Source organism: Calonectris borealis, chromosome 3 (genome assembly GCF_964195595.1).
Source record: "Calonectris borealis chromosome 3, bCalBor7.hap1.2, whole genome shotgun sequence".
NCBI lineage: Eukaryota > Metazoa > Chordata > Aves > Procellariiformes > Procellariidae > Calonectris > Calonectris borealis.
In genome coordinates this window covers 108,847,503-108,858,673 of record NC_134314.1, presented here as the reverse complement: position 1 = coordinate 108,858,673, position 11,171 = coordinate 108,847,503, and the positions used below count along the sequence as shown (strand labels likewise).

General features: G+C 48.2%; 1 protein-coding gene across 1 annotated transcript; it reads right to left on the bottom strand.

Annotated features, from left to right (window-relative positions):
* Window positions 1-604: 604 nt before the first annotated feature.
* LOC142080944 (left-right determination factor 2-like) lies at window positions 605-7,084 on the bottom strand. Its single transcript, XM_075147247.1, has 4 exons — window positions 4,480-7,084; window positions 3,338-3,584; window positions 2,260-2,499; window positions 605-1,945 (listed from the first exon to the last, which is right to left on the bottom strand). Exons 1-4 carry the CDS (start codon window positions 4,742-4,744, stop codon window positions 1,606-1,608), a joined length of 1,092 nt encoding a protein of 363 aa, XP_075003348.1. The 5' UTR covers window positions 4,745-7,084; the 3' UTR covers window positions 605-1,605.
* Between the last annotated feature and the right edge of the window lie 4,087 nt (window positions 7,085-11,171).

Genomic DNA, 11,171 nt, shown 5'->3' with positions numbered 1-11,171 from the left:
ATAGGTTATGAACTGAGGAGAGGAGTGACACAAAGTGTGGAAATCATTACCATGAGTGACACCCTGGCCCACAGTTCAGTACAGTTCAAAAAGAGATTAAACCATGTTATCATTGCAGTTCTGCAGGGGATGTGTTGGTCAGATGTCCATAAGGAAGGGTCAGGGTTAAAACGCTTCACTGGGAAGGGGGGGGGCGGGGGCGGGAGGCAGCTCATCTCTTTCTGCACTACAGCTCCAGCTGATTGCCTGCAGGTTCTGGCACTGCACTGCACTGCTGCAGCTCACGCGGAGAGCATCACCTCTCGCCTGTCAGAGAGGTTTCTGGGTTTTCTCTTTAAGAAAGTGTTGGCTTAAACCCCGCAGCAGCTCAGGGAGAAGCGCTGGCGGTGTGGGCTCTGCTCCACCTGCCCATTCAGCCCAGTCCCAGTCCCTGCCCAAGTAGATACGCTTTACCAGAAGCAGGCAGGATGACACAGGTAGCTGAGAAGAGCTGTTACGGTGTGTATGTTTATGGGAGCTGGGCACTGCGGTACATTCAGAAATATGACAGATTTTTTCCCCTCCACTTTTAGACCTATGAATAAATATAAGCAAACACGTGGCTACTTTAATAATTTTATTGTTTCCTTGAGTTTGAAAGCACATAAAACTTGAAAAATATCCCTAAATTGAAATAACTGTAATACACCACCAGAAAAATAAGGGCCTGATTCTACGAACTGTTACTCATGCGAGCAAACCTAAGCCCTGATATTCCCCTTGACTTCAGGACTCTAAATTCTGCCTAAAATTGTGCTAAGCCCATGGTGCAGGGACCAAAAAATATAATCCTTTGAGTTCCAGACAGTATTTTATGCACATGTATATATATGTATATATGCATACGATACATACACACATATATATGTTCCTTTGAGCTCTAGACAATATTTTATGCACATATATGTATGTATGTAGACAATATGTATATATCCAATAGGTATGTAGACAATACATACATATATTCATATACCATATGTACGTGTGTGTGCGTGTGTGTATACAATATATACATGTAAGTGCTTCTGCTCTACAATTCACCACAAACATGACTGGGACAGACAAGGACCAAAACTTATGAAATGCTGTGAGTCTAAGAACGGAAAGCTGAACCCACGCATTACTTCTTCACCTGGCGGTGATGGCTCCTCCTTTGCCTGTAGCTGTTTGCAGTACTCCCGGGGTGGGGACTAAAATAAATTGGACGCAGCTCCACCAAATTCAATGAAATTTGGCTAGCATCAAGGGGGCCTCGAGAAGCGTTAGGCTCCATAAGTACCCCTCACATAGGTATGTGTGAAGACACATGCTCCTCTGAGCCCATCTATATGGACAGTGCCTTTAAGTGCACCCTCTCTGCAGGGTAGTGGGGCGTATGGGAGAGCCGCAGCCTCAGCCGCTGCCCACCCTTGCAGGCGGGTATCTGGGGGTCCCCCCAGACCTTTATCGCCAGTCCCAGGGCTGGGGACCGGGGTGGCTCTGGGCAGGGCTGTGGGGAATCGGGGGACTGGGTGACATCCCACTCTCCCCGTGAGAGCCGCGGGTCCCCGGCTGGCCGCCCGCACCTCACACCAGCACCATGCCGTCCGTAACGCAGCTGCATTTCTCAACGATCATGTTGGGAAACTCGGCTGCTTCGATCTCGGTGCGGTTGCCCCTCTTGACGAGGTACATCATGGGGAGCGGGGAGCTCTCCGCCACGGTGCAGGCGCGCTCCCTGTAGCCGAAGCGCCGCAGCGGGCTGGGGGGCTGCAGGCAGCCCCCCGAGCACCGGTAAGCCTGGTACCCTGCCGGCTCGATGATCCAGTACTGCGTCCAGGCGAGCTCGCGGAAGTTGATGTAGTGTTTCTGCCGGCAGCAGGTGGATTTCCCCGTCACCGCCTCCTCCTTGCAATCCCCGGGGCCCCTGCGCGCCAAGGGAGAAACAAGAACTGATGCCGTAACTGGAAACCGGGAAGGTGGAAGAAATAAACCCCCCTGTTGATAGCACAGGCAGGCCCTGGGACGTGAAACTTAGACCACGCTCGGGTTTCGTTAGAATATTCAGGCAACAAATATGGGAAAAGAAGAGGTTGATTCAGCAGCAACTTTCTAACTCCACCGTTCACAGCCGTTTACTCGCTAGGGCAAGAGCTGCACGCCCTGGGTTGGCACACACAGCACAATAATTCAGGGGCAAAGTTACACCGGAGACAGTACAGATTTAGGTTTCGTACGTACCCATAGTCTTCCAAGTCAAGAGTGTAAAGCACCAGTTCAGGTTTGCCTAGGGCTTTATCCTTGGGGTCCTGAGAGGTGAAACGCACAGCTTTGGCCACTTCTGAGGCATGGCTGCCTACCCTTTCTCCTTCAATCCAGACCTCCAGGAACATCGGCTCCCGCCTCTTGTTTCGCAGCCAGTAATGCACGGCCTGCGTCACGTCGAAGTTCTTCCAGCCCGACTCGCGTATGGGAACCAGCCTGTGCAACAGGGGCTCGGCATTAGAGAAAAGCCCATCAGATAAAGCCCGGGCTCGCAGCGCTGTTATTACAGCAGAATAATTTGCTTCCCATAGATTGTCACATGCCTTGGTTGCACGACAATTTTTGCTGAGCACTCTGGGCAAGCACCCATGGCAATTAACTCACACCTCAAAAAGAAGCATGCAGATCTAGCAGATACTGAAGGGCTAAATAAAACCCTTTGTGCATGCTCGTGTCAAGGTATTCATTCATGCTCATACTGAAATATGGCGGTGCAGAATTACATGCAGCCTCAGTATGAGTGACGACAGCCTGGTAAACACCACTACTCCCACGTGCTCCTGTCCTAGCTGTATTAGGGCCGTAAGTTTCTACCCACCCAGAAAATTGGTTTGATGTCTAATTCTGCCTTCAAGGGTTGTAAAAATTCCACAGAGCTCAAGGCTACAGAATCACATGCTTTTTGCATAATTTACTTATTTAAACCAGCTAATGAAATGGCTACTGGAAAGAACACCAGCAGCCAGTAACCCATGTGAGTTAGAGAGTGGGAGAGAAGTGAACCAGGTAGAGGGTTTTAGAGGGGAAGACCTAGCAGTACACAGCATCGTTTGACACAGAAATAGATTATTTCAATGAATCATCATATATTGCAGTCTTAACCTAATATCTGCTCTTATGAACTCATTCTGGGTTTAGAGGCTATAGAGCCCGATTCTACAGATGTAACCCCATCAGACTGACTAGAGGCACAAACACATGACACCCAAACCCAGCCCAGAGGACCCATACCCCGTAACTAGAGTCCTGCCTTCAGGAGAGGTCCCTTTCTTACCTGGAGTCTATCAGGGAGGTCCTATTGGTACCATCGTGCTGCCGTTGCACCCAGTACACGCTGACTCTGGCGTTGGAGACGGGCCTGTGAGGCTGCTTGGCAGGTAGGTTTGCTCTGTCCAGAGGCTTTTTGAAGAGTTTCAGTTCAGCCATTGTCACTTCACTGTTTTTAGGTATTCTGCCCTCCATGTCAAAGATGAGGTTCTGGCGCGTGGTGGTGTCAGAGTAGAGGACTTCTCCTGCCATGCCTGTGCCCGTTGGGAACAAAAAAGACAGGCTGTCATTGCCATCCTGGTGAGCAAAGTCCCCACACTTCGTCCACAATTATCATCACAACACACTCCTTCCATGCTCCCACATCCAGCCCTTGTGGCAGAGGCAGCCCCTAAACACACCTTTTCTAATGCATACTTGAATCAATGTCTTGCAAATGCCCTAATTCTTCTCCTATGTCTGAGTCTCTGCAACCTGGAGGAAAGAAATCTCCTATATTAATTTGACCCCAAACTGAGCAAGCCCCGAAAGGTGCAATCTCTTTGTGCCAGCGCTGGGCATGAAAGCAGGAAACTGCACCACTTGCAATGAAAAAGTGTTTTCATTTGCTGCCCAGGGTGCTACGTATGTCTTTTGAAAGTGAAGCAAGCTCTAAGTGTCCTTGTACAGGCACCATTGTGTCTGTACAGCTGATTTCCTCCTTGATATTTTTCCCAGACAAAAAAAAAAAAGAAGACAGGGGAGAGTGAAACATCCTCAAAGAGGTGTGATTCCTATTAAAGGACTTTCTGGAGTTTTGACCCCAAATCTGCAAGGTCTGCACTTCTTCTGACTTTTTTTTTTTTTAACATCGTTTTTCCACCTGCCCAAAATGTTGCCTGGGTACCAAGCTCCAGCAGCAGCCTGCCCTTTGCAAGGACTTTGGGACCCCCTCTCCAGGTGCAAGGAGTTACTAGTGCGTGTTAATCTTTAAGATGCTGTTACATGCACTTCTTCTACCCAGCTCAGGCTTGGAGCCAGACTCAAACCTCATTCCCCCCGTGGGTTTGCCTCTGCCTGTCCTGCGGCCGGCCGGGCGAGCGTGGGCAGCTTCCCCTGGCAGCGGCACAGTGCTCTGTGAGTTCCCGACAGCGACGGTCGAAACGTTACCTGCGTTGCCAGGGATCCCCCTGAGGATGCCGGCCAGGCTCGGCAAAGCTCGGCGCTTCACCCTGTGGCGCTTCAGCATGGAGATGTATTTGTTCTTTACGTGGTCTGGGATAACCAGATCCACCAAGTCTCTCTTAAGAAGCTTAGGGACCTCGGAGAGCCCCAGCTGCTTCAGCAACACCTCCTTGAACCCTTCCTGGGTAAACGCTCGGACCGTGACGACCAGGCAGAGCGCGCAGAGCACCCGGGCGAACCTCGCGTCCATCCTCCTCCGTCGGCGAAGCAGCCGCCTGCCCGGCAGGGATGAAGGGGGGATCTCCCGGGGCTGCTCTCGGCAGAGATGCGGTGGCAGGCTGCCTGAGCGGGACGGAGGTCCCCTGCACCGGGGTTTTATAGCCAGCCTCGTCCCACTGGCACAACAAATTCCACAAGTGGGGACGAAGCAGAGGACTTAAAAGGATCACTCCCCCGTCGGTAGACACATGCCAGTTTAACACCTTCATCTACTGCAAAGTTAATATAGGAAGGTTTAGGGGAGCTTCCAGACTCCTTCACGGGGGAAGAAGTTTCCATCCTTTTTTAATTCCCTGTAAACTTTTGCCCAGAAAACCCCTGAGTGATCAGTGTTTCATGTTCAGCCTGGGTCAGGGAGGAAACACATCTGCAGAGTACATTGCTTTATGTACCGCACCATATGATTCTTAAAGGAAGCGTCAATCTTTACCGCAGGGGACTTGCTACCTAAAATAGCCAATATCAATCAGGAGAATAATGCTTTAGCTGGAAGTCCATCTTTATGGCAGGCATTAAAAAATCATTTAAAATCTTTTTTTGGGGGGTAGGTATCGCTTTGATCTCTGAATATTTGTATCAAGCGTATGAACCAGGGCAGTGAATCACAGCAGTTGAACGGTTTATGGCCTTTTACGCTGCTTCTGAATCACAGAAGGTGGAAAATGTACAGGCCTGACATTTTAGAAAAATGTCCCATCACTCTTTATGGATTCCTGTGGGTTTCATAATACTTGCGCTTAAAAGAAGGCAGCTTTATATAAAGGCAGATCACCTTTCAGTGAACATGAGAAACCACTCTGCTTTTCCACAACATGGATGAAGAATATTGGTATTTTGAACACTATCAACAACCACAATAGAGAGCTGTCTCTGGAGAGCGAAGCTGACCCGGAGGCTGGGGGGGGCTGGATGTTTGCCTTGAAGTCAACCTTTAAACTTGAAGCTCGCATCCTTTGCTTCCCTGGCCTTTGCTGGCATAAGATGCGGAAGTCTATTTTTGAAACCAATCCCAGGAGAAGTGAATTGAAAAAAATAAAATGTGGTCGATAAAAGTGTGAAGGAGCATGGCACTTGGGGCAGATCTCATCCTCTCCAGCAGTAACATGCCTGAGCAAATGTCTTCAGCATCAAAAGTTCTTTGGATTTTATATGTCTCTCTAAATGATTTTAAATTGGTCCAATTTCATCTAATGTCCAGGCTGAATGGTGTGCCCTGAGAAAAGTCTGGCTGGAGGACCCGATGTAATGAACTTGTACAAAAGCACCCCGTTGCGGTTCATCCCTCATTAAAACAAGTGTCAGCCGAGGCAGCCTGTTGTGTCCGCAGAGGAAGGCAACAAAGCCGTCTGAAAGAGCCTCACTAAACACTTCTGTTACTGCTCATTTTGTCTTTATAACCTTTTAAGAAACTTGTCTCCTTAAACATGACAAAGCCTCCACTAGATGTTAAAGGGGCACCTTATTTAGTTGAATCGCGTTTTAAGGCTAAAATGGAAACGTAGACTACAAACTAACAGTTTGTGCACGGCCCAAGGCGTACATTCTTTAATCTTTCCCTTTGTGTAGCATCTTTCTCTGAACAAATCAGTATTTCCTGTTATATTCATTCCCACGACACAAATAATGGTGAAAAATATCCACTTCATTTGACCACCTCAACTTCAACTCATGTCAAAAACTCCTGTTCTTGCAAGTAAGAGGAGGGAAGGGTTTTTTTTGCTGAAATCTTTGTGACCCTCTCAGCCCCTTAGGAAGGCTCCGTACGGCCGGCTGTTCCCTCGGACTGCCTCCCCAGCTAAATGGCACCTTACTGATTCCCATGGGATGGGACAAACGCAGTCACACGATGAACCGCTTCGGAGGCTTGGGCCGCAAACCGCAGCTCAGCAATGTTCGCATCCCGACAAAGTTTCCTTCAGCTCTGTAAGTGTTGGCTAACTCAGTTCCAGCAGTGAATTTGTTATGTTTATATAGTGACAGTCACCTGGATAAAACTGCAGTTCACAGGTTTGTAATGGTCTCTCTCTCACGTCAGAAGACCTGATCCAGTAAACCTTTATCCATTCAATTAGTCTTTGCTCTGGAAAGTGGTCCTGCTGTGTAATGAGGGCTCTTCAAAAAACCATGGTAACATGAAATGAAAATGCCTGATTGCTCCAGCAGCACCTGGCTTTCGTGGATCCGGATGTGATTTCTCCTGTGGCTGATGTCTAATCTACCAGGACTCTTCACTGTCCAATGTGTATTGGAAGGTGATTTATGGGCTTCACACGTAAAATAAAATTATTGACCAAACACAGTTGAAGCTCAGCTAAGAAGAAAACAGAGGATGTGGATTGTAGGCTTTTCACAGGAGAGTGATTATCTGGTCCAATTGGAGGATTTGTCATTCCTCCTTTGTCATGCAAACAAGAAAAAGTCAGGAATTTTATAATAGCTCTTTTTGTGTAACGTATATTAGAACCCGCATGGCACATTCAAAATGTCAAACAGAGGATTTAAAGAGGCTGCAAGGGATGAAGTATGAGCAACACGCAGTTTTAATAAAAGCCAGTACTTAGTGAAGAGAGAATCTCTGTATTTAAGCTTTTAATTTAGTTACAAACGGTTCTATAAGACATTTGCTGGGCATATCTACGCAATGATTTTTGGTAAATAAATCCAATGGGTTCAAAGAGAAAGTGTGAAAGGCTTAGCCTGATTATGTAGCTATTATCCTAGGAAACAAGAATGTTTCAAATGTATTTGCAGTATGTCAGTGAGGATCTGAATATTTAATTTTTCAAGATTTGAATCTCCATGGACATAATTATTTTGTGTTACAGTTGGGCCCATATTAGAACAGCCTTTGCTTCAGTGATGTGAAAGGCAACAATTTTTGTGTGCTCCAAGAAATGCCCTGATTTGTGCAACAGGCTTATCGTACAGAGATGGGAGCACACCTCTATGTAGATTTTGGTCTGTTTTTCCCCAAAGTCAGGGTCTTTTGAAACTAGGAGTGTGGAAGTAAAAATAGTAGTGGTTTAGATGCAGGTATAAACCTGCCAAGTTAAAAAAGAATTCAAGTAGAAGTTCTGTTCCCTATTCTTTTTCAGTCTCCAGCACACAGAGTTTTACGTAGCTAACAAAACACGGCAGAACAGGCTGGTCATGTGAAGTGCTGGGTTAGGGGTTTCAAAAGTGGAAATAAACTGCAGGCTATGCATGAAGGCATGCCCTTCTCGCGCTGCCTCACCAACACACCCCAAAAGCCACCAGCCAGCGCTTCAAACTTTATATTCCCACCAGCATCTTCAACTCAGGCTACACACCCTTAAACGGGATTTCACAGGCATCTTTGGTTTCCTTCTTGACTGGCACAGTCTGTGCTGGTGGTGGGACCCCTGTTCCTCTGCAGTGACCGACCCTGTGTCAGGCAAGTCCAAACAGGGAGCGTGGAGCTCACCAAGCCCACTGCTGGACAGCCGCCCCATTGCCAGCAGACAGCAGCTCGCTTTCACTCAATCTGGGTTTATGCCTTATTTTTAAATAGTGACCGAGGCAAAAAGCATTTCCATTTCCCATCTCTCAAGCCGTGCAGCACCTTCAGCACAGGACGAGGGTGAGGTGTCACCAAGAGCAGGGGACAGCATTTGCCGGGCTCGTGGCTTAGCCTGCCCTCGGCGCAAGCACGGCTGGGGGTGCCACACCCGTCCCCCCGCCAGAGAGGCAGCCCTGTATGTTGATGTTGCCTTTACGCAAGGAGAGAAGGGCAATGTATGCCTCACTGCCTCCGCCCTGTGTGGCTCCAGGGACGATGCAAAATGAGTAGTGGTAATTCCTCAATAAGACTCTGTTATTCCACAGAGGAAAGACCTTTGAGAAATTTGAGAAATTCTTCTGGCACAAAGAGACCACAGGGTTATTTATCACATTTGTTTGCCACTTTAGCTCCGAACACCACCAGCCACCAGCCTGGTCTAGAAATGGATTTGTACTATACTTGTTCCTTGAAAATGGCATATGCCTGCTGAAAGATACTGGGAAACTATCTTGCCAGGGCGGTGGCTTTCCATCCTCCTCTACCTCTAGAGGCAGCTACTCTTTCATTAGGGCATGAATAGCTTGCTCAGCGTATAGAGCCAGGATAACAGCACCCAGGATTTCTGTGGGGCAGGTATAGCTCACTGGAGTTTGCATGTGTACTCCGCACAGCCTCAGTCTGCTCTGCAAGAATCTGGCATGGAAAAGTTTCATAAGATATGGCCTGATATCACATACAAGACAACCAGCTTTTATCTGGCTCCCAGGGCCAGACTGAAAACAGCAGAGCCACTCAATGCAGAGTGTTAATCTGCAGTAAGTCCTTTCTGCTGGTTCTGATTTGTTCCAAAAATTTGGCCGTGTTAATTTTTGTGCCAAAAGGCTTTGTGCCCGACTTACCTGTCCTTACATATGCATTTCCATGCATCCCCCCACAGTGAGCATAAAATCATTAAATGGACTTTACATCCATATTGTGAACTCTGGGAAACATAACTTTGTGTCCCATGTCTGAGCTGAACCATGTTTATTCTGACCCGATCGCGCACAGACCTCATAGCAAAGACACTGCAACCACAGCTTCAGTCCCTAACACTTACTCTCCCTGCCAGCCAAGGAGCCAGCATCAGTAGCAAGTTTTGTGGTGCAAACAATCAGAGCTATACAGAAATCATCCAATTCATTTAATATAGGCAAGGACGTAAGCCTGCTTTTCCTCATCACCAGTCTAGGCCAGACTGAACTGGCCATCTCCAATGGAAATATCTCACAGATCACATGTCCTGTTGGGTTCCTCTCACAAATGCTGGTGGTGAAGCCCCAGGCAGCAATGGGGATAATGCTCCCTTATGCGTTTATCCCACAATGTGTCCAGTACAGTAAAAACCCCATTTTATTTGAGAGCGATATCGCAAACCTGGTTTGATCTTGAGCTCTGTTCATGTAACTTCTGGTGCTGTGTATCTTAGATTGCATGGACTCCAGCATGCCTTCCATAGGCAGGCTTCTGCTTTTATTCACGGGCTTGTTTTGGTCAAACGGCCCAGACAAAAGGCCGCCTGTTTGAAGAGGAATGGATAAAATGTCCAAAGTCCCACCGTGTCTTTGGTCAGCTGATGTCAGCTGGCTTGCTTGCAGGGTTTGTGTTGGCAGCATTTGCAAAGTGCCAGTGTTCTGGCAGAAAAGAGATCTCCAAGATGTTTTTTTTTTTTACAGAAAAGCAAACACAACTGTTTAAATACAGCCTTTTCTGTCCCCTCAGCAGTCTCCTCCCCGCCGCCCTAGTCTGTGCCTTGTTTGTAGCTGGGGAAGCGGGATTTGTTACCACCCTGATGGCTCAGAAAAGGCTGCTAGCAAAAATGCTGACATTTAGCAAATGCTGTTGAATCAGATAAATAAGCATATGGCCCTAAATTGCTTGCTTTACACCACAGTCCACTTCATTAAGGAATGTCCCCATTACTGAGAAATAGCTGTATTTTGTAGGAGCACCACTTAATTTTCTAATAAAAGCCCATTTATCTGCCTAGTTAAAATGCTACTTTTTTTTTTTCCCTCTTCGCAGCTGTGTGTTTACACTGTAAAAGTTTATCAGCTTTTTTTAAGAGTATGTTTTTCCTGCCCTAGCGATGCAAGTGAGAGCCCACCTCTGGGCCAGGCAGGGCGGTCGAGGCTCTGAGAGGCTGCACAGGCTCTCCCTGCCCTTGGCGGTGCTTGCTGCCGAGCTGGGCTTTCACCAACGCGCTCCAGCGAATGTCACCGCGAGGGCTCAGTGTGCGACCCCCTCAGCTGCCTGCCCCAGCGCACGTCCGTCCGGCAGAAGGGAACCTGAAACAAAATGTGGCAGCTGAAGGTTTTAATGCACATGGTGCTATCAAAAGAGCTGGTCTCCACGTCGACGCAGCTTTTGGGCCGAACGGCTCAATGGACCTCTGCAAGTTTGGTGCATGTCCACCAATATAAGCTGGCAGTGTGCCCAGGTGGCCAAGAAGGCCAACGGCATCCTGGCCTGTATCAGAACTAGTGCGGCCAGCAGGAGCAGGGAGGTGATCGTGCCCCTGTACTCGGCACTGGTGAGGCCGCACCTCGAATCCTGTGTTCAGTTTTGGGCCCCTCACTACAAGAAGGACATGGAGGTGCTGGAGCGTGTCCAGAGGAGGGCAACGAAGCTGGTGAAGGGTCTGGAGCACAAGTCTTGTGAGGAGCGGCTGAGGGAACTGGGGTTGTTTAGTCTGGAGAAGAGGAGGTTGAGGGGAGACCTCATTACGCTCTACAACTACCTGAAAGGAGGTTGTAGCGAGGTGGGTGTTGGTCTCTTCTGCCAAGTAACTAGCGATAGGACGAGAGGAAATGGCCTCAGGTTGCACCACGGGAGG